The sequence below is a fragment of the Cucurbita pepo genome, chromosome LG16, assembly GCF_002806865.2.
Source record: "Cucurbita pepo subsp. pepo cultivar mu-cu-16 chromosome LG16, ASM280686v2, whole genome shotgun sequence".
NCBI classification, from domain to species: Eukaryota; Viridiplantae; Streptophyta; class Magnoliopsida; order Cucurbitales; family Cucurbitaceae; genus Cucurbita; species Cucurbita pepo.
The window spans coordinates 3639473-3662979 of NC_036653.1; the positions used below are offsets into that span (position 1 = coordinate 3639473).

The following is a 23507-nucleotide window of genomic DNA, read 5'->3' on the forward strand; positions in this document are numbered from 1 at the left end:
CGTAGATTTACAGGGAAAACAAAGCACACTTTCTCCTCTGGGCTCAGTTGGAGGACTATGGTTCGGAGGCGCCAAACATAGGCTGCGATGAGCTCGAAGGATGAACAATGGCGAAGGTGCGCGGGTAAGGTTTGACGAAGGGCTGAGATTTTGAGAGGACTAAAAAATATGAAGCGGTGGGCCATGTTGTCGATTGGAATGGCGGTGTCGTTGGTGACAGGAACTTGGTCGTATTCAGGGTGGCGACAAGTTATTCTGGGAGGGTCCCTTGCGGTTAAGAGAGCTCTTTGCCATACTGGAAAAATTGATGGAGCATAGGCTCCACGAGCTATCTCTGCTATAGCCTTCATGAGTTGGACGAGGCCGAAACCATCGGCCATTGTATGATTAAGACGAATAGCAAAAATGAAACCACCACACTTGAGTCGTGTCACCTACACGACCAATAGAGAGACAAAAACTGAAATCAATTGTTATTTTTTTAGTATAACTGAGGAGGAGTGTAGATTTGAATCTCAAACCTCTAGAAGTATTGTAAATAAATGTTTAAACAAATATGCTATTATACCTGAATGAGTAATAATGGAGAATTAACCATACTATCAGAATTTGGAACATTGTATATAACATCTTGAAACCATGAAAGTGAAGATGAAAATTGAAGAGCATCGCCAAATTGTTCCAAGGTTACATCTGCATCTGCTTCAATGAACAAGATTCCTTCACCGGTACATTCTACAAATAGCTTTCTACCCGGCCCTTCTCTTAGTCTTCCTGCAAAAGGATAATAAAACACCAACGTACTTGCAATTGCTTCTTTTATTATCTTCACTGAGTCTCTCCCTTCTAAATTTGGATTATGTTCATAGAAATTTAGTAATGGAATTTGAAATCTTAAGTTTTGGTGATCATCCATATCTGATAGTTGCTTAAATTCATGGGGTGTAGGATTTGCTGGAACAATCACTTCTGGTTCACATTTTCGTACTTTGAAGGTAAAGTCAATGGTTGGCATTATTGATACACGAAATAGAGAGGTATGTGAAAATATAGTGAATGAGTGAGTGTGAGGATGAAAGATGTATTTAAAAGGAGTTGGATGAAGCTAAAAAGTGAATCAAGATTGAAAAACCACTCGACACTTTTATTCTATAAGAAAGGTCGAGAGGATGGATGAACTTGAGAGAAGGATCCAAAACCAATACCTTTTGATAGATAACAGACACGAGCAATAGCACTTTTCTTGGCAGAGAACTTTGCGATTGTGCAGCACTTACTCCTAAGACCCAGTGAGTCAAGTCAATTTGTATTCGCGTCACTTACGGCCAGGCAACGTATACTCAAGCCTCTGGCCCCATTTGAGAATAGTGTTTTAGAAAATGAGGATAGAGAGATTTTTAAAAGTGAGTATATAACATCTTGAAACCATGAAAGTGAAGATGAAAATTGAAGAGCATCGCCAAATTGTTCCAAGGTTACATCTGCATCTGCTTCAATGAACAAGATTCCTTCACCGGTACATTCTACAAATAGCTTTCTACCCGGCCCTTCTCTTAGTCTTCCTGCAAAAGGATAATAAAACACCAACGTCCTTGCAATTGCTTCTTTTATTATCTTCACTGAGTCTCTCCCTTCTAAATTTGGATTATGTTCATAGAAATTTAGTAATGGAATTTGAAATCTTAAGCTTTGGTGATCATCCATATCTGATAGTTGCTTAAATTCATGGGGTGTAGGATTTGCTGGAACAATCACTTCTGGTTCACATTTTCGTACTTTGAAGGTAAAGTCAATGGTTGGCATTATTGATACACGAAATAGAGAGGTATGTGAAAATATAGTGAATGAGTGAGTGTGAGGATGAAAGATGTATTTAAAAGGAGTTGGATGAAGCGAAAAAGTGAATCAAGATTGAAAAACCACTCGACACTTTTATTCATATAAGAAAGGTCGAGAGGATGGATGAACCTGAGAGAAGGATCCAGAACCAATACCTTTTGATAGATAACAGACACAAGCAATAGCACTTTTCTTGGCAGGGAACTTTGCAATTGTGCAGCACTCACTCCTAACACCTAGTGAGTCAAATCAATTTGTATTCGCGTCACCTACAACTAGGCAACGTTTACTCAAGCCTCTGGCCCCATTTGAGAATAATGTTTTAGAAAATGAGGATAGAGAGATTTTTAAAAGTGAGTTTGAAAGTAAGAACGAGAAAATTTGAAAAGAAACGTTGTGTAACTATAAACCAAAGGCAAACACAATGACTTAAATAGCATGTAACTTTGAGGGTAAGGAGAATTTGACAACTAGTCTCATTCTCCTATGGTACATTTTGAGGCGATTTAGTTTTGGCAAATCTAGATGTGATTTCGCCGAACGGTCGTACAAAATCAATAAGAAGGAGGAGTTGACAAACAAAAAAGTTCGGCGTACAGGGTTCTACTAATAGAATTTATTTGTAATAACTAAGTCTCCACACCTATGCAATTATAAAAACTAGTACCTTCAAATCTTTATTAGTGAGAAATTATTAAGATTTATTTTTCATCATTGACTTTTTAGTTTTTTTAGTTGTAATCTCTCCATTAACTAATCCTCCCAAGGAAATTAACATTGTTCAAATACAGGAAGCTCAAGAGTCTCACATATTATAGCACATTGTGGTTTAGGGGTGTGTAAGCTCCTCTCCTCCATCATTGTTGGACCTCCAAGAAAACAATAACTTTGATGAAGCCCTTCACTTCAAAATAATGCTATCTTTGGATTTTTGGAAAGTAATTGGGTTTTCTTCCAAGGGTTAATCAACAAAAATGAATGCAATTAAAACTTATTCAATTGAAGTTATTATTTAAGAACAAAATTAATGGAAGCTACCCATTTTTACATTATTTTGTACCTAATTTTCTAGAGTTTAATAATTGACCATTAAAAGTTTAGGTGGAATGGTAAGAAACACTAATTGACCAATAATTTGGGATATGAGCTGATTTTTCTATTAAAAATAAGGTTACTACTATATGACTAGCAGAAACATTCATTTAAAATAGTTCATAAACTACTATAGGCTTAAACGTTGGAAGGAAAAATCTTTAAAACAACACAAAAATATATAAAACGAAATAAATGTCGTAATAATTGTAACAACACTAGGAAAACAGAATATTGTCGTAATCTAACCTAAGACTAAGAAATAAACAAAATGCAACTACTGTAACACTAATTCCATGACATTCATCGTGATGCGACCATCATCTGTACTGGGATCTTTATCTAAAATGTAAGAGTAGCACATGACTTGAGTATTTTAAGAAATATTCAATAAGTAACCCACTATTGAGGTCGGAAAACACAAACACGTTGAACATGATGAGACCTATCCTTTTAACATATCATAGCATGTGATGTCCCACATTGGTTGGGGAGGAGAACAAATCACCCTTTATAAGGGTGTGGAAACCTTCCCCTAGCAGATGCGTTTTAAAGCCTTGAGGGGAAACCCGAAAGGGAAAGCCCAAAGAGGACAATATCTGCTAGCGGTGGATCTGGGGAAAGCCCAAAGAGGACAATCGGTGGATCTGGGGAAAGCCCAAAGAGGACAATATCTGCTAGCGGTGGATCTGGGTCGTTACATAGCATGACCTTAGATAGTTTTCGGTCCGGGGAAGGTTAGACGTGCAGTACTTCTTTACGTATGGCCCACACATGCGAGCATGAACCCACCAGGCGAGCTCGCACAACCATGGGGTCTTACCTCACTGATATTTTTCTCATATCTCATCTTCTCGTTCCCACGTGGCTTCTCTGTTTGGTGGTTTTGCCACAATACCTTGATGAATGCAATATTTCTCGTTCCCACGTGGCTTCTCTGTTTGGTGGTTTTGCCACAATACCTTGATGAATGCAATATCTCTGGTGCATAATGCTTTCACCTCATAAGCTAGAATCCTTACAGGTTTCTCCTAGTAACTCAGGTTCTCGTCAATTTGAAGGGCTCGTAATCTATCATGTGAGTAGGGTTCATTATATACTTTTATGAGCATTGACACATGAAACACATCATATACACTTGAGAGGGAGGGTGGTAGGGTCAGCTTATATGCCACTGGTCCAATTCACTCTACGATTTTGAAGGGTCCGATTAACCGAGGACTTAACTTGTCCTTACGCCCGAATCTCAAAAAACCTTTCATTGGGACCACCCTCAAGAATACCATATCCTCTACTTCGAATTTCAAATTACTACGCTTTACATCAGCGTAGCTCTTCTGCCTGCTTTGAGCGGTAAGCTTTCTTGCCCTGATCTTTTATACGGGCTCATTGGTACAGACTAACTTCGGTCCCATTAGTTCTTGTTCACCCACTTCATCCCAACACAATCGGGATCTACTCCATTTTTCATATAACGCTTCAAACGGTGCATTCCAATAGTTGCTTAAAACCTATTGTTTTATGTGAACTCCATTCGATGCAGTTTGGAGTCTCAACTCCTTGTAGAATCCAATACGCAAGCGCATAACATATCTTCTAAAATTTGGTTCAAACGCTCAATCTGATCGTCTGTTTGTGGGTGGAAGGCAGTACTAAAGTCGAGTCGAGTACCCAACACTTTCTGGAGTTTGCACCAAAATGCTGATGTAAAACATGGGTCTTGAATCGAAACTATCGACACTGGAACCCAATGTAGCTTTACAATTTTTTTTTCACATATAGCGGAGCCCAATTATCTACTATATACGTTGCCATACTAGGTAGGAAGTCTGCTGTTAGTCAGTATGTCAACGATTACCCAGATTACTGTATATCCTTTCAGTGTTTTAGGTAGGCCTACGGTGAAGTCCATAACAATATTTTTCTGCTTCCATTTTGGTATATTGAGGGGTTGCAACAGTCTCACTCTTGTCTGTCTAGGGGATTTCACATGTTGACACACTACGCACTTACTCACGAATTCAGCTATGTCTTTTTTTCATACTTCACCACTAGAAATGTTGTTTCAAATCTTGGTTAACGCCTAGATGCTTAGAGAATTGCGAGTTATTAGCCTCGGTTAGTATCTCGTTCCTTAGCTCCTCCACTGTTGAAACACACAGTCGTTCATGACATATCAATCCACTATTTGATGATTTGGAGAAACTGTCCACTAGACACAACTCCTTCAATTACTAATGCTATCTTGGCTCGATAGAAGTCCGTCTACACCTGTGACTCTTTGGTGATGAGGGCCAATGAGTGTGTTGTTTTTCGGCTTAGAGCATCGGCGACAATATTTGATTCTCTAGGTTGGTACTAAATGTCTCTGTTATAATCCTTCATCAACTCTAACCATCTTTGTTGTCTCATGTTTAATTCTTTCTTGGTGAAGAAATACTTTAAGCTTTTGTGGTCAGTATAAATCTGAATTTTTTCTCCATACAGGTAGTGTTGCCAAATTTTAAGTGCAAACACCATCGTGGCTCACTCTTAAGTCGTGCGTAGGGTAGTTCTTCTCATAGTTCTTCAACTGACGAGACGCATACGCGACAACCTTACCCTTTTGCATCAAAATGCATCCTAGTCCCTTCTTAGAGGCGTCACTATATATCACATATCTCTTTGAGCTCTCTGACATTGTAAGCACTGGGGCTGACACTAATCTCTATTTTAGGTCTTGAAAACTTGCCTCAAATGCATCGTTCCATACAAATGGAACACCTTTCTTCGTCAACTATGTGAGCGGTGAGGTTATTCTAGCAAAGTCTTGCACAAACCACCGGTAGTATCCTGCTATCCCTAGAAAATTGTGCACCTTAATAATTATGGGCGGGCGATCTCACTTAGTGACCGCTTTAATCTTGGTGGGGTCTAATAAAATTCCATCCTTCAACATCACGTTTCCTAAAAACTAGACTTGTCGTAGCCAAAATTCGCATTTGAGAATTTAACGTACAACTTGTTCTCTCTCAAGAACGTTAGGACCTTTCAGAGGTGTCGTTGATGTTCTTAATTTGTCTTCGAGTACACTAGAATGTTGTCTATAAACACGATGACAAACGTGTTAAAGACACTACTTGAATATTCGGTTCATTTACTCCATGAATATTGTCGAGGCATTAGTGTGACAAAATGACATTACCACAAACTCGTAGTGGCTCCATCCTTTGACACCACGTTCTAAAAACGAGACTTGTCGTAGCCAAAATTCGCATTTGAAGAAGTTGATGTACAACTTGTTCTCTCTCAAGAACGTTAGGACATTTGAGAGGTGTCGTTGATGTTCTTAATCTGTCTTCAAGTACACTAGAATGTTGTCTATAAACATGATGACAAACATGTCAAGACACTACTTGAATACTCGGTTCATTTACTCCATGAATATTGTCGAGGCATTAGTGAGACAAAACGACATTACCACAAACTTGGAGTGGCTGTACCTTGTTCTAAATGTTGTCTTCCACACATCCCCCTTCTTTAATCTTAATATGGTGATAACATGATCCAAGATTTATCTCTGAGAACACTGTCACTTCTTTGAGTTGATCAAACAAATATTTGATATGAAGGAGTGGATATTTATTCTTCACCGTCCTCTTGTTTAACTCTTTATAGTCGATGCACAGACGTATCGAGTTATCCTTCTTCTTAACAAATAGAACAGACACAGCCCAAGGACATAAATTAGGGTGGATGAAGCCTTTGTCTAGTAGATCTTGTTATTGCACCTTGAGTTATTTTAGTTCCGCTTGCGCCATGCAGTAAGGGGCTTTAGAAATAGGTCATGTACCTGACTCAAGTTCTATACCGAAATCCACAGCTATGGAAAGGGTATCCTGTTAAAATAAGACTCACTAATTTGTGAAGTAAATCTCACATACACTAATGATAGAACGCTCCGATACCGCTTTGTGAAAAAACTACTCGAGTACTTGTGAAGGAGATGTCAAGAGAGGAGAGACAAGGAGACAAAGAACACTGATTTTATCAAAAAGGCTTTTCTACTGCTATTTATTTCTTTTCTCTCTCTCTCTGTTTTGTTCTGACTTTACAATAAAAGGATTATGTATTGTGGATATCTGATTTGGTCAACCGTGACAATTTCGTAATTTTAAATTTCAAAGATATTTGATTAATTTTATTTTTAAATATATTAATCTTATTAAAAAAAAAAAAATTAAGCACCTTAGTATAATCTGATCATGACATATTAAGCCTTCCGTTAAAATTTCATGGGCAACTGAATCCAATTAGTGGATATCGAAAATGTTTTTGTTTCTTTAAATTGCACCAAAGTTATTTCTATCATAGCAAACTTCATAAATTAAAGATGGTTGCCAACATATATAAATTTATTGTGGTAATTTGTTATAAATGGAAATATTAAATCTTAGAATTACTACATATAATGGTAAAAATTGATTCCATTCCATTAAATAATTTGAAAACATTTAATATATTTAACTCCCATTCATTCATTTTTTTTAATTACACTCTCTCCATTGATTAAGCCTTCTTCCACTCTTTCCAAGTGAACCTTAACTCAATTTTTTATAAGCTAATATATATATATATATATATATATATATATATATCAAAACTAAGATTCAAAACTACATTTTGCTTAATTAGTAAATAAATAAAAACATCAAATATGTGTGGAATACTTTGTTGAAATTATGTTAATACTTCACATTATTTTAATAAAAATTATATTGACAAATAAAAACTATCTATTATTTTTTTTTTGAAATTAATATATATTTTAAAAAATATATAAGAAGATGGACAAAAATTTCCCAAAGGAAACTCAATCGGCTCAAATTCCGGATATGAAATCTCTGTCTCGATCACCACAAAAGTTAATGGAGAATTGGTAGAGATAGAGATTGAAATAGGAGGCAAAGATGGAAAGCTCCATAGTTTTCTTAGATTATTTCATAGGGGACGAGCAATTAAACTTTTAGGCTTGGATTAATGGAAGATAAATCCCATTAATTTTTGTAATTAAAGATATAATAAAGGTATAATTTTTTTTTATTTTTTTTTAGTAATATCTGTAATATTGACTTAGAGTCGTTACCCTATGTATGACATAACTTTTTATGCGAAAACATTCATTTTTATGAAGCCATAAACTTATACTAAAATAAAACCAAGAAAATATTAAAAGAACAATACCCTATAGTACCCTAAGATCTACAAAAATAAATGCAACTATCATATGCAAGTCCTATGGTCTTTGATGCGACGCTGCCGTCAACTGTATAGGGGTGTCTTACCTTTACCTAAAATATAAAAGTAGTACGTGAATGGAGTATTTTAAGAAATAATCCATAAGTGACACCACTATTGGGTACAACATGAACAGGGACCTATCATTAAAAACCATAGTCTCTTAGGTGACATTTAGTCCCATCATTATAGTGTACACGTCCGTACTCATCATAAAAGGGAAGTATCTCGATGCATGTGAACATACAATATGCATGAGGTCCCTATACTTTTCATCTTAAACAATTCATGTAGCACAACTCCATTCATTCCTCACATATTACCATAGGTAACATGCATGCATAAGCTTTCATACATTATATCATTCATAATATTCCTTAGGAGTTGTAGCATGTCATACATTTCATTGCCAACTATATTCATGTCATGGTGCAATATGCCATCTCATACATATATATCATTATAATGTTTTACATCGTCATACATCTCGTGTCATTATAATATATCATATCATTATAACTAGGACAACTTTTTTTTCTTTTTTCTTTTTTTTTTTTGTGAATATTACAAAAAGGTTGAATCATGACCACAACTATATTTCTCAAGGGTGGCTTGAATAACTTTATTTTGAAAAGTGTATATGTTAATTTGAACTTAATTCAATACAATAAGACTCCAATCAATAAGATTTCTACCCCTTACATGCCTTGTGTAGAAATGGTAAAGTTATACCTAAAACAAGTAAAGTTATGATTGAATAACGTCCAAGCTTCAACTCATGTGACTCATCACTTTGTAGGGCATCAAATAGGACACCAAGATGCTATGTAAAGAGAGAGAAAAAAACAAGCAAACAAACCAAACAAAAACAAAAAGCTACCCCTACGCCTCCTATTTCTATGTACGAAACCTTCAATTCATTTAAGTGTTGCCTAAGCTTTATTCCATCATGGTTGGTATAAATTGAAGAGAGCTATAGGGAAAGAAGGACATGAGAAGATAGTTGATCCATACTTGTACAACTAATGCATTGATTTGAAAATTTCTTTCTACCGATAATGTCGTCCGCCAATGCTCTCGTGTTCAAGGTAGAAAGAAGCCAACCAGAATTAGTTGTTCCAATAAAACCTACGCCCCAAGAGTGGAAACAACTTTCTGATATTGATGACCAAGAAGGCTTTAGATGTCAGTTTTCAATGATACAATTCTATCGAAATAATCCAAGCATGGAAGGGAGAGACCCTGTGAAAGTGATAAAAGGGGCCGTTGCAAAGACGTTGGTGTTCTACTACCCTTTTGCAGGCAGAATTAGAGAAGGGCTTGGTAGGAAGTTGTTTGTCGAATGCACAGGTGAAGGAATCTTGTTCATTGAAGCAAATGCAGACGTGACTCTAGAACAACTTGAGAATTCTCTTCAACCCCCATTTCCATGCATTGATGAGCTTCTTTACAACGTTCCAAATTCTGATGGGATTCTTGATTCTCCATTACTGCTCATTCAGGTACGCTTGATTCTCTGTTATTTAGTGGCAAAAAAATTAATTTAAAAACACCAACTAATTTAGTTATTTGAATTGTCTATGTAGGTGACACGACTCAAGTGTGGTGGTTTTATCTTTGCTGTTCGTTTTAATCATGCTATGACGGATTGTTTTGGCATGGTCCAATTCATAAGAGCCATAGCTGAAATGGCTCGTGGGGCTCTTGCTCCATCTATTCTTCCAGTATGGCAAAGAGCTCTCTTAAGTGCAAGGGACCCACCAAGAGTCACTTGCCTTCATCTCGAATATGATCAAGTTGATCATGACATTCAAGGGGCCATGATTCCCTTCGAGAACATGACTCAACGTTCATTCTTTTTTGGCCCAACTGAGATATCTATCATTCGCGAAACTTTACCCACTCACTTTCACAATTGCTCCTCATCTGAGATTCTTACAATATTTATTTGGCGCCTTCGTACCATAGCCCTTCAGCTTAGTCAAGATGAGGAAGTGTGTCTTCTTTGCCTCGTGAATTTACGCACCAAGTTTAATATTTTTCCATTAGGGTATTATGGCAACGCAGTTGCTTTACCCGCAGCTTTCACTACCGCAGGTAAGCTGTCCCAAAATCGACTGAGTTATGCTATGGAATTAGTTGAGAAAGCTAAGGCAAAGGTGACAGAGGAGTACATGAAGTCTATGGTGGATCTGATGGTGATCAAAGGACGACCCCATTTTAGTGTGGTTCGGTCATTGCTAGTGGCAGACTTGACAGAAGCGGGGTTTGAGGAGGTGGACTATGGATGGGGGAAGGCCATATATGGCGGACCTGTGAGTGGAGGAGTTGGATTAGTCCCTGGTTTGATAAGCTTTTGTATACCTTTTAAGAATAGAAATGGGGAGAAGGGAATTGTGGTGCCTCTGTGCTTGCCTGCTCCAGCCATGGAAAGGTTCGTGGCAGAACTCGACGCCTTGATGAACATAAGAACTCCTTGAACTTGAAAAGCTACCATTCCTTGCATCGGCTCTATAATAAAATAAAGAGATTCTCTTGCTATCTCTTCTTTCTTCTTTCAAATAAGAGAAACAATTATGTATGTATGTAGAGTGACCAACTAAACAAATAGGTAAATTACTAATAACAACTCTTTAATAAATCGAAATCACACTATCAACATGCTTTAACTCCATAAAATTCTACTGTCTCCCCTGTAAAATATAATTCTCCATAGCCACTTGTTGACACAGAGGAATCATATCTTAGTCATACACAATTAATAGAGTACGAAAAAAGATTAAGAGATTAGAGAGTTATCGAGTTTTTGTTTCACGAACACGACTTCGAGGCTGACTCAATAGTGTAAAAAGATGGATAAATTTTGAGCGAATTAAAAAAAAAAAAAAAAACTTAAAATATAATATACAATATATTTATATTACATCAAAATAGAGTTCATATTATAAGTAGTTAATACAAAGAATATTTAAAAAACAAAAGGGGTTGAAGACGACGAGTGAGGCTTGTCTATGACACCTACTCCAGAGTCCGCTCCCAACCTTGACCAGCTCCTTATTTACCTAAAAAATATGGAAAACTTTGAATGAGTACAAATACTCGGTAAATAGCCTACTTGCAGGCTCTTAATCGTGTCTTTGGTATGCTGGAGTATCACACTCTTTATCTTTGTTCTGGTTCTAGTTTGCAAGTACTTAGGCCCTTGGGTTCTGTACTTGAATGGTGAGTGCTTATCATAATCTAACTCGAAGACCTTAGTCCTTGGATTTTGAGGTCTGAGCTTTGGTTCTGATCTAAGGGCCTTGGTTGTGGTTCTAAGTGCTTGTCTTCAAAACTTGAATCTTAATCCATGTTCTAGTTCTGGATTGTTGTCTTGTTTTTTTTGTTACTTTCTATGTTCTTGTTTTGTTCTCCAAGACACTCCCCCTAAGATTTATGGTACAGTCATGAATCTGAGAACCTGTGTCCAAGGCTTCATACGTTACAAGTGACACAGTCGTAACCTACGTTCAAGACTTCATGCGTTCCAAGCGACGTAGTCAGATTCCATATCCAAGACTTCATGTGTACCCTACGATAGGGTTTGTATACGTATGCCCAAGAATTCATGCGTTCTAAGCGACATTGTCTGAATTTGTATGCTCAAAGCTTCTTATGTTCCAAGCGATGTAGTGTAAGTCGTGAACATCTTGTACCGTGTGAGGTTTAGGGGCTCTTGGTTCATGGCTAAGATAATATACTCTTTTTTTGTGCTAACGAGAGACTTATCTTTGTTTCTTGTATCATGAGCCATTACATGTAGTCAACCCAGTAGCTATTCCAAAACGTACCCAAGATTACTCTCCATGAAAGATTGAAAAGGTCAGAGGATCGGTGCAACACATGGACGTGACGTCCTGTAATCGTGATTAAGGGCTATACGGCGTGGTTCTCTCGTTCTCCATGCGAAACAGTTAGGTTTAGTCGGGTTTGATCGAAAACCCCTGTTCCCCCATGAAGTTATTGACACCATTCACACATCTAGCAACATAATAACACTCATAAGGTGATTCGTAAGCCATGATGGTCTGTTAGGCTCCTAGGGGAAATGTTAGGTCTAAATTAGGTAACTAATCAACCTAACCACAAGTCCCTAGTCCTCACATGATACTGATCAAGTAGGATTAAATGGGTGTGCACACCTGAATTATCTAGAATCATGATACATAATTCCTGCAAAATAAATATACATACTCAAGAGGGCAGATTTACAAAAAAATTCTCATCCTTCTTTTAGCATGAATTAAACACATGCATATATATAGCGGAAGCATAAAACATGATTGCACTTTCATAATACTTTACCTTATGCATCCATAATCATATTACTTCATGGACAAGCTACCACCTAAGCAAATATACTAGCATGCATGCAACCAGTTTTTCAAGCATTTCTTCCTAAATTCCGTGTGGTGACTTAGATGATTGATGCGTGCCCTTTCGCTTAACGTTTCTACACAATAGGGTGTCCAAAAAGTGTGATTTTCTTCAATTAGGTACTAAATCACATAAAAAATATTGTTAGAATTTGAATCACTTTGAAAATTGAGCAAACAGAAGTTGAACGGGCAAAAAAGGGGCTTACACGCCCGGCCACACACCTACATGCGCCCGAAAAGATACTACTTTGAGGAATCAAGCGCGAGTCATGTCCTACAGTCGTGGGTCGCTGGGCCGATTTGGGTGGCGAGTCGGGTCTCGATTTGATTCACTCGGGTTGGACCGCGGGTCAATTGGACCGATGGGTAGTGGGTCAGATCCCCTCCTCTCCCTTCCAAGAAAGACTCCTTGCGTCACTGTCTTGGCTGAAATGAACTCTAGGGGCTCCTTCTTTCTTCTCTCTTCCACTTCTCTCACCTTTCTCTCTCACTTTTCCTTTCTTTTGCAGGTATTCTATCAATGTCACTAAGACCTCATAATGGGCTGATGGGCTGAGGAACAAAATGACTCATTTGCTCCTTTATTGATTTTCACCCATTTTTTTTTTATATATTTTCTTAATAAATTTTTCTACAACATAAATTCATACCAGCTAAAAGAGATATCATTGAAAAGTAGGTAAAAAGGTTCTTCATTACATTTGTTGCATCATTAATCTTGAAATTTTTCATAAAAATTTCAGAATCAAGAATGGAATATATTCAGAGAAGTAAAATTGTTTTATTTTGTGACAACCATTAGCCTTTACATTATATATATAAAAAAAAAAAACATAATTTTTTTTCATGGAAGAAGCAAGCATATTATAACTAAGGAGAAAATTTTAAAATAAACTCCAACTTTAATCATAATTTAGCCCAAAATAGATATTTTTCGGACCATGCGTATCACTACTTAGCATTTTATTATTATTACAAAGCAAATGCAATGATCCTTTGCTAATGGCTATCAACTTCATCAACCAATTGTTCCACACTCGACAAGGCATGAAATTCCGCCATAAATCTTTCCATGGCTTGAGTAGGCAAGCATAGAGGTACCATAATTCCCTTTTCTCCATTTTTATTCATGAAAGGTATACAAAAGCTTATCATTGCAGGGGTTGTTCCAAGCCCTCCTGTTGTAAGTCCTCCAAAAATAGGCTTTCCCCATCCAAAATCTACCTCTTCAAACCCAATTCTCATTAGGTCTGATATAATGAATGACCCAGGTTCTGTGTAATGGGGTCGTCCTTTAATTACCATAAAATCCACAACAGACTTCACGTACTCCTTCGTCATCTTAGCCTTAGCCTTCCTAATCAACTCTATAGCATAACCTAGTGGGTTCCCACAAAGCTTTGCAGCTGTGGTGAGTTCTGCAGGGAAAACACATGCATTACCATAATATCCTATCGGTAAAGAGTTGATCCTAGAACGTAGGTTCATGGGGCAAAGAAAGCGCACTTTCTCCTCTGGGCTAAGTTGAAGGGCAATGGTACGAAGGCGCCAAACATAGGCTGCGATGAGCTCAAACGAGGAACAGTGGTGAAGGTGGATGGGTAAAGTATGACGAAGGGCGGAGATTTGGAGGGGACTAAAGAAAATGAAGCGGTGGGCCATGTTGTCGATTGGGATGAGGGTGTCCTCGGTGACAACAACTTGGTCGTATTCATGATGACGACAAGTGACTCTTGGAGGGTCTCTTGCATTTAAGAGAGCTCTTTGCCATACTGGAAAAATAGATGGAGCGAAAGCTCCACGAGCTATCTCCGCTATAGCCTTCATGAATTGGACAAGGCCAAAACCATCGACCATTGTATGATTGAAACGAATAGCAAAAATGAAACCACCACACTTAAGTCGTGTCACCTGCATGATCAATAAACGAACAAAAAGTGAAATCATTTGTTACTTCAATTTTTTATTTTTTTTGAGTGGAGGTAAAAGATGTATAGATTTGAATCTCAACTTTAATCACACCTTTTAGTGACAACCATGAAAAAAAAAAATATACTATATATATACCTGAATGAGCAATAATGGAGAATTAACAATCCCGTCAGAGTTTAGAACGTTGTATATAACATCTTCGAACCATGAAAAAGAAGACGAAAAGTGAAGAGCATCACCAAATTGTTCCAAGGTTACATCTGCTTCTGCTTCTATGAACAAGATTCCTTCTCCTGTACATTCTACAAACAGCTTTCTTCCCGGCCCTTCTCTCAATCTTCCTGCAAGAGGATAATAAAACACCAACGTCTTTGAAATTGCTTCCTTTATAACCTTCACGGGGTCTCTCCCCTCTAAACTTGGATTATGTTCATAGAAGTTCAGAATTGGAATATGAAATCTGAAGCTTTCTTGATCATCCATATCAGAGAGTTGTTTAAACTCATAAAGGGTACGGTTTGCTGGAGCAATCAATTCCGGTTCGCATCTTCGTACTTTGAAGGTAAAGTCAATGGTCGACATGATTGCTGAGTAAAGTGATAAGAATTGATATTGGAAGTAACAATGTGCAAGTGTGAAGACGAAAGGTGCGGTATTTAAAAAGAGACACATTGTAATAACATCAGTTGTGTTTTATATTTTATAATTCTTTGGGTTTAATAATAAATATGCATTTGAGTGATGTAATTTTAAAATATTTTTGGATTCTTTGAATTAAATAGTGTAAATTCAATAAAGATGAGTAGATAAAATAGTTATTAGTATGAAAAATGGTTTGCAATTATGTAAAAATTTAAGAACAATATTAAATTTTCGTCGATCGACTAATAATTTTATCGACATTTTTATATCTTCGTAAGTTCGATATTGATATAAATTATAAATCAAGTGAAATACAAAAAGAAGCAATAAAATGACACTATAAATAAATAATCATATTTAGAAAGGATTACTTTACCTAATTTTTTTTTCAATAATCTAAAAACAAAACTTTTAATTTGCAATAATTAAACCTCCATATCTTGGTAATTATAAAAATTGGTCCCTTCCTTCATGTCTTTATTATTGAAAAAATTAGAGGATTTATTTCACATAAATGAACCCTTATGGCTTTTAATTGTGCTCTCTCCATTAATTAACCCTCAAAAGAAGCTTAAAAGTCTAGCTAGGGATTGGTTAGTATTGGTTAGTAGTATATTTTTGTTTATTGTTAGGTATTAGTTGGTAGCTTGTATCCTATTTAAACATTGTGACATTAATAAAAATGACACATTTGATCCGACTTCTGTTTCTCATTAATGAAGATCGTATGCTTAGTCAATTTATGCATGAACCAAGAAAACCACATTGGGAGGCAACTCTTCGGGTTCTGAGATACATAAAAGGTACTCTTGGTCAATGACTTCTGCTGCCGTATGAAAACAACTTAAGATTACAAGCATATTGAGATTCTGACTGGGGTGGTTTTCGAACTTCTATACGGTTTATTTCTGGTTCTGCATTTTCTTCAAAAATTCAATTATTTCTTGGAAGTATAAAAAGCAAACCAATGCGTCCAGATTATTATCGAGCTATGACAAACCATAACACGGTTTGATGTTTTCAACTTGTAACTTTTTTCGAACTATTTTGCAATCTATTTGAATGTGTTTCGTATGTTCATGAAAAATTGGATTGGTTACTGCATGTTATGCTGCTTGATTATCAGATTCGGACAATGGAACTTCAAGAATGTATCTTAACCAAAACCAAGTTAACTCTAAACATTGGAATAGTTTGTCATTATGACACTTATATGACCTGTGTAAAGTTTTTTTCTATATTTCAGTGAGTGCTAAATTTAAACTATATTTTATGTAATCTTTGAATGAATTAATAACATGTATCAACTCGATTCCTTTACTCCTTTACGAGATTTGAATTCCTCACAACCAAATCTTCAAATATAATATTTTATATATATATTTTGTAATTACATAGTCTAATATTTGTGTTCAAACTTGGAGAAAAATATATATTCTTATAAAAATGACTCGCTTTGAATAGAAGCAATAAGAAGGAACTTTTGTGGTAGTGGTGTGGAGTCATATGGAGAAGTGGAGTTATTGTCATTTTGTATTTGACTGCAATTGAAAGGAACTTTTGTTGAGAAATTTTGTAGGGTGAGAGTGTGAGAGTGTGAGAGGTACACTTCTAAACATTTTGGTTATAGTTACTGGCTACCACACGTGGATGTAGGAGAATTTCTTCTCTCTGAATCACATAAATCTTTGTCTTTTTGTTTAATTTCTGCTCGTGGGTTTGTGAGTACAATTGATCTTGCTTCCGCTTTCGCTATAGCAATTTGGTCATATTCATGGTGGTGACAAGTGATTCTAGGAGGGTCCCTTGAGGTTAATAGAGTCCTTTGCCATACTGAAAAAATGGATGTTGCAAAAGCTCCACGAGCTATCTCCGCTATAGCCTTCATGAATTGGATGAGGCCGAACCCATCGGCCATTGTATGATTAAAACGAATAGCAAAAATGAAACCACCACATTTGAGTCGTGTCACCCCATGACCAACAAAGAGACAAAAACTCATGGGTAGATTTGAACTTGAGACCTTAAAGAAATAAATGGCCAGAAAACCCTCCTAATTTTTTAAATTCTCAAATTCACTTTTTTTTTCTTCACAATAATGAAAAAACTATAAAATAAATATTATATTCAAATCTAAAATAAATATGTTATATATTAGTGAATGAACAATAATGGAGAATTAACGATACCATCAGAATTTGGAACGTTGTTTATAACATCTTGAAACCATGAAAGTGAAGATGAAACTTGAAGAGCGTTGCCAATTTTTTTCAAGGTTACATCAGCATCTTCTTCAATGAACGAGATTCCTTCGCCGGTACATTCTACAAATAGCTTCCTACCAGGCCCTTCTCTCAGTTTTCTTGCAAAAGGATAATAAAACACCAACGTCCTTGCAATTGCTTACCAACGTCCTTGCAATTGCTTCTTTTATTATCTTTACTTGGTCTCTCCCTTCTAAATTTGGATTATGTTGGTAGAAATTTAGTAATGGAATTTGAAATCTTAAGCTTTGGTGATCATCCATATCTGAGAGTTGCTTAAATTCATGGGGTGTAGGATTTGCTCGAACAATCACTTCTTGTTCACATTTTCGTACTTTGAAGAAGGTAAAGTCAATGGTTGGCATGAAATAGAGAGGTATGTGAAAATATAGTGAATAAGTGAGTGTGAGGATGAAAAATATATTTAAAAGGAGTTGGATGAAGCTAAAAAGTGAATCTAAGACCGAAAAGCCAATAATAGAGCCACTTATTTGGTTGACATAAACGGTATCACATTACTTACTTCCTTCATTCCTTAACCCCATGACATAAAAGGGCCTAGAAGCTGTGCAAGCCAACTAGGGGGGTCCATGCTCACACGTGTGGACATTGTGTAGGAAAATTAAGTACACATCCAAATTACCTGTTTAGAATAGCCACCGTAGGAAAATAGACTGTTATGATAGATCTCATTCATGAAATTGTATGTACTTGCATTTAACCCGGATAGGGGGGTCGCTTACTGAGTATTTCTTATAATACTCAAGCCATGTGCTACTCTATTTTTCAGGTAAAGGCAAGGCTCCCGTGATGATGACATCGCAACTAGGAGACAGTGGCACATGCTTAAGGTAGTTTCGTATTCTGAATTAGTAGACTATACGTTAGTATAGGTTAATTACATTTCAATTTAGTAGCATATAGGTTAGCACATGACATTTTACCTTATGTTATTTTTCTTCTTATTTTAATTTATATTAGTTTTTTTAACGGTTTTAGATGAGACATGCAAGACCAAAATCACATTTTATTATAATGTTTTAAATGAAATATTTCCGCATTAAGTGTTCATAATATGTATACAGTAGCGACCTTAGGTTAAGTAGAAAATTTAGGGTTGTTACATAATTATTAATAGGGTAGAAATGTGAGTTTTATTGTAAATAAGATGGACATTCGAATAGAAAACAATTCCTGACTATACGAGGAGCAACTTCGAGGAAACGAAATCGAAACGTACTCAAGTGTAGGGGGAACGTCAACTAAGGCCAACCAAGTAAGTGGCCTTACTATCGACATGGTTAGAATTTGATGTTGTGTATTGACATGTTCCCCGTGGTTCTGCACGTGTCATATATTTGATATGTGTGAATTGTTTATCAAACGATGTGACTATGATATGATATGTATATGTTATGATATGATAACTCTTATGGTATAATGTGTTTGATGATATCTTTTGAGATAGGATACGAGAAGGACGTGATAAGCGTAATGTAACGATATGACTAAGATATGTTCATGAAATGATATGGTTAGGTTATGTATAGAAAACAATATGATTATGATAGGTTGATAAAATGATGTGGTTAGAATACGTTCATGCAACAATATGGCTAGGATACGTTCATGAAACGATATGAGTAGAATACGTTCATGAAACGATATGGCTAGGATACGTTTGGGAGACGATATGACAAAGATATGTTCATGAAACGATACGATTATGATACATATAAGAATGATAAGACTATGACAAGTTTAAGATGCACATGGAACAATATAATCATAAGAATGACGTGTGTATATATATACATTTATATATATGTTATGTTATGATATGATATGAGAATGATATGATAATGTTATGGTACTATATATTTAACGAATTGATATGCTTGTGATATGATATGTTAAGACATGATATGTTGAAGGTACACTCAGGATATGCTATGTGACTGTTATGATATATGATATGATATGTGCATGATGTTAATGTTACGTCTGGATACATGAAAACGTTATGATATGTTATGTGTAACATGAATGATATGATATGATTGACATGCAAAACGACGAACTAATATGGAATACAACTCTTGCATATGCATGAAAGATATGATAAATGATATGATAAACGATATGAGAAATGATATGACAAAATGATATGATATGAAAGAATATGCTAGTGTGGTTGTGTTAAATGATAATGAAAATGGAAAAATGTTGAAACCTCATGCATTGGGTGATACCACTTCTCCTTCACGACAGTACGGACACAAACGCTACGAGGTAGGAGAATGATCATTATGTTTATTAATAGCTACTAGAGAACGCTCGCCCGACCAGAAATGGGTCCAAGAGATGTGCAAACCAATTGGTGGGTCCATACTCGCATGTGTGGACCGTGTGTAGGAAAATTCAGTACACATTCAAATTTCCCATTAGGATAGACGTCGTACGAAAATAGACTGTTATGATCAACCATTCATGAAATTGTATGTGTTTGCACTTAACCCAAATAGTGGGATCACTTACTGAATATTTCTTAAAATACTCAACCTACGTGCTACTTCTATTTCAGGTAAAGGCAAGACACCCCTGTACAGCTGACGACAACATTAAAACTCGAGACCATGGCACATGAATAGGGTAGATGCATTTATGTTCTTAGACATAAGCTAGTTTAGGTTATTTTTAATTTAAATGTTTATTTATTTATATTTAGTCTTTCATTGTGACGTTTTAAAGATGTTTTCAAGCACGTAAGTCCATAGTAGTGTTTTAAGATGAAGATTATGTTTTATTAATAAGTTTAAATACTAATTTTCACATAGGAATCATTGTGGCATTAACATTTTTCTCGGAGTTACAATAATTCGCATAGTGACCAAATTTGTGACATTTGTAGCACTCAATGTTGGAATAATTTGATCGGCCGCCTCTTCCTGACCGCGTACTCTTCCATGCCAATTTGCTTGGCTCGACTGTCTCTTCCCCTTATAGTATCCTTCATGACTGCTGCCTTGACCACCGCGACCATTTCCACAATTCCACGGCTACGACCTCTACCTCAAAAATTTTGAGAATAGAGTACCTTTTCATCTTTGATTGACGTCATGGTTTGAAGTGCTTGATCGAGTGTTTCCTCCTTCTTCTTACGTTGCTTGTGTGCCTTGAGAGAACCGGCGAGCCCGTCGACCGTGAACATCGCTAGATCCTTTGACTCTTCTATCGCGCATACAATGTTCTCAAAATTGTTGGTTAATGATCTCAAAATCTTCTCCACAACTCGCGTCTCGGTTAACATTTATCTGTTTCAGTTGAGTTGGTTTATCACAGTTTGTACACGCGTGATGTAGTCAGATACACTTTCTGACTCCTTCATCTTCATGCTCTCCAACTCACCACAAAGAGTTTTGAGACGCACTTGTTTGACTTAGTCGGCTCCTTTGAACACTTTTTTCTAAAATGTCCCACGCTTCTTTTGAAGTAGTTGCACTGACAATCTTCTCTAAGCTTGACTCGTCAATGGCTCCGAACAACATGTATTGTGCCGCCTTATCCTTTGATCGCACCTCTTTCAATGCCTTGTTTTGTGCCGCCCTATAACCCGTGGTATCTTTTGTTGAAATAAACTTAAAATGACAAGTGCAGTTAATTTGTTAGGAAAGTTAATTTGAAAAAGTCATGTAAAAGAAAAATGCCTAGAGCTTTTTTAGGGAATGATAGGAGGGGTTTATGTGCGTTTATCTCCCCTTTTATTAGTGTTAGAAAATTTATAAATACCTAATACTTTTCCTATCAAGTCAAACAAAAATGGAGAGGAAAGAAATACAGAGCAATAGAAAAAGGTTTTTGATAATATGAGTGTTCTTTGTCTCCTTGTCTCTCCTCTCTCAACATCTCCTTCACAAATATGCGAGTAGTATTTTCACAAAGCGGTATTGGAGCGTTCTATCGTTAGTGTGTGTGAGATTACTTCACAAATTTGTGAGTTTTATTTTAACAAATTGGTATTAGAGCCGATGGCGAATGTGATGGGTCAAATGCCGCTACCGCGACTAACGAAGACGAACTACGAGAATTGGAGCATCAAAATGAAAACTCTTCTCAGTTCTCAAGATACATAGGAGGTGGTCGAAGAAGGTTTCGAAGAACCAAAGAATACCATGGGTTATACGGCGACACAAAACAAGGTGTTCAAAGAATTGCGATCAAAGGATAAAGCGGCATTATACATGCTGTTCCGAGCTGTTGACGAGTCGGGCTTTGAGAAGATTGTCAGGACAACTAGTTCAAAAGAAGCGTGGGACACTTTAGAAAATGTGTTCAAAGGAACCGAACGAGTCAAGCAAGTGCGTCTCCAAACTCTTCGTGGCGAGTTGGAGAGCATGAAGATGAAGGAGTCAGAAAATGTATATGACTACATTACGCGCGTATAGACTGTGGTAAACCAACTAAATCGAAACGGAGAAATGTTACCCGAGACGCGGGTTGCGGAGAAGATCTTGAGGTCATTAATCAACAGCTTTGAGAATGTTGTATGTGTGATAGAAGAGTCAAAGGACCTAGCGACGTTCACGGTCGATGAGCTCGTTGTTCTCTCAAGGCATACGAGCAATGTAAGAAGAAGAAGGAGGAAACACTCGATCAAACACTTCAAACCAAGACATCAATAAAAGATGAAAAGGTACTCTACTCTCAAAATATTCAAGGTAGAGGTCGTGGAAGTCACAAAAATGATCGAGGTGGTCAAGGCAGCAGTAATGAAGGACATTATAAGGAGAAGAGACAGTCAAGTCAAGCAAATTGGCGTGGAAGAGGACACAGTCAAGGACGAGGCGACCGATCAATCTATTCCAACATTCAGTGCTATAAATGTCAAAAATATGGCCACTATGCAAATAATTGTAACTCCGATCAATGTTACAATTGTGGCAGAGTGGGGCATGTTGCAAAAGATTGTCGAGCCGGAAAAAGGATGGAAGGAGCAACCAACCTAGCCCTGGAAGACGTAACAAATGAAGGTCTTCTCTTGATGGCTCAAGAAGACAACATCAACAACGACACTCTGTTGGTCCTCGACTCAGGGGCAAGCAACCATATGTGCGGTCACGAGTACCTATTCAAAGAGATGCAAAAGATTGAAGATAGTCATGTGTCATTTGGAGATGCGTCAAAGGTGGAGGTCAAAGGCCGAGGTACGATGCATTTCTTGCAAAAGGATGATGTAATGGGGTTAATCCAAGATGTTTATTACTTACCACACCTCAAGACCAACATATTGAGTATGGGACAACTCACAGAGAAAGGTTACTCGATATTCTTAAAGGATCGCCGGCTACACTTGAAGGATAAGCAAGGGCGTTTGGTTGCTCGAGTCGAGATAGGAAGAAATCGGATGTACAAATTGAACTTAAGAAGCATACGAGAAAAGTGTTTGCGAGTCGACGTAGAAGACAAGGCATCACTATGGCATCTCTGCTTTGGTCACCTACATCATGACGACCTAAAGGAGTTAGCGAAGAAGAATATGGTGCATGGGCTACCAAACATGGACTTTGAACGAAAATTTTGTGAAGAATGTGTGCTCAGCAAGCATGCGAGAACCTCAATTCAAAAGAAGGCTGAATTTTGGGTTAGACAACCTCTCGAGTTGATCCATATAGATATATGTGGACCAATTACCCCCGAGTCTTTTAGTGGAAAGAGGTATTTCATTTCCTTTATCGATAATTACTGACGGAAAACTTGGGCTTACTTTCTGAAAGAAAAATCCAAAGCATTCGAGGTGTTCAAAAGGTCCAAAGTGATGGTGGAGAAGGCAACTAGTAGACACATCAAAGCTATATAATCCGATAGAGGTGGCGAGTATACTTCGACAACTTTCATGGAGTATGTTAGATAAAAGTCTGAGGTTTCCTTATTTAGGTTTTACATGCTTTTTAATCAGTTAATCGAATATTTTTGTTTGACCATTTGACAAACACGTCGAATAAATTACCAATTTTTTAGGTGGTCATTTGGAGGGAGGTGGCAC

At 36.8% G+C, this 23507-nt stretch overlaps 3 protein-coding genes and 1 pseudogene across 3 annotated transcripts; 1 reads left to right on the top strand and 3 right to left on the bottom strand.

The window, feature by feature from the left end:
• Window positions 1–5: 5 nt before the first annotated feature.
• Window positions 6–1803, bottom strand: LOC111777769 (benzyl alcohol O-benzoyltransferase-like; the record flags this gene model as incomplete). The annotated part of the gene is made up of 4 exons (XM_023657484.1): window positions 1427–1803; window positions 1225–1279; window positions 569–1105; window positions 6–434 (listed from the first exon to the last, which is right to left on the bottom strand). Coding segments are annotated over exons 1-4 (1398 nt in total), but the record flags the coding sequence as incomplete, so codon positions are not given.
• A 7460-nt stretch (window positions 1804–9263) lies between these two features.
• LOC111777611 (benzyl alcohol O-benzoyltransferase-like) lies at window positions 9264–10688 on the top strand. Its single transcript, XM_023657281.1, has 2 exons — window positions 9264–9710; window positions 9795–10688. The coding sequence occupies exons 1-2, from the start codon at window positions 9267–9269 to the stop codon at window positions 10686–10688; spliced, it is 1338 nt and encodes a 445-aa protein (XP_023513049.1). The 5' UTR covers window positions 9264–9266.
• Window positions 10689–13604: 2916 nt separating this feature from the next.
• On the bottom strand, window positions 13605–15140 carry LOC111777609 (benzyl alcohol O-benzoyltransferase-like). The gene is made up of 2 exons (XM_023657280.1): window positions 14694–15140; window positions 13605–14537 (listed from the first exon to the last, which is right to left on the bottom strand). Exons 1-2 carry the CDS (start codon window positions 15138–15140, stop codon window positions 13626–13628), a joined length of 1359 nt encoding a protein of 452 aa, XP_023513048.1. The 3' UTR covers window positions 13605–13625.
• A 1690-nt stretch (window positions 15141–16830) lies between these two features.
• Window positions 16831–17829, bottom strand: LOC111777770 (annotated as a pseudogene).
• Between the last annotated feature and the right edge of the window lie 5678 nt (window positions 17830–23507).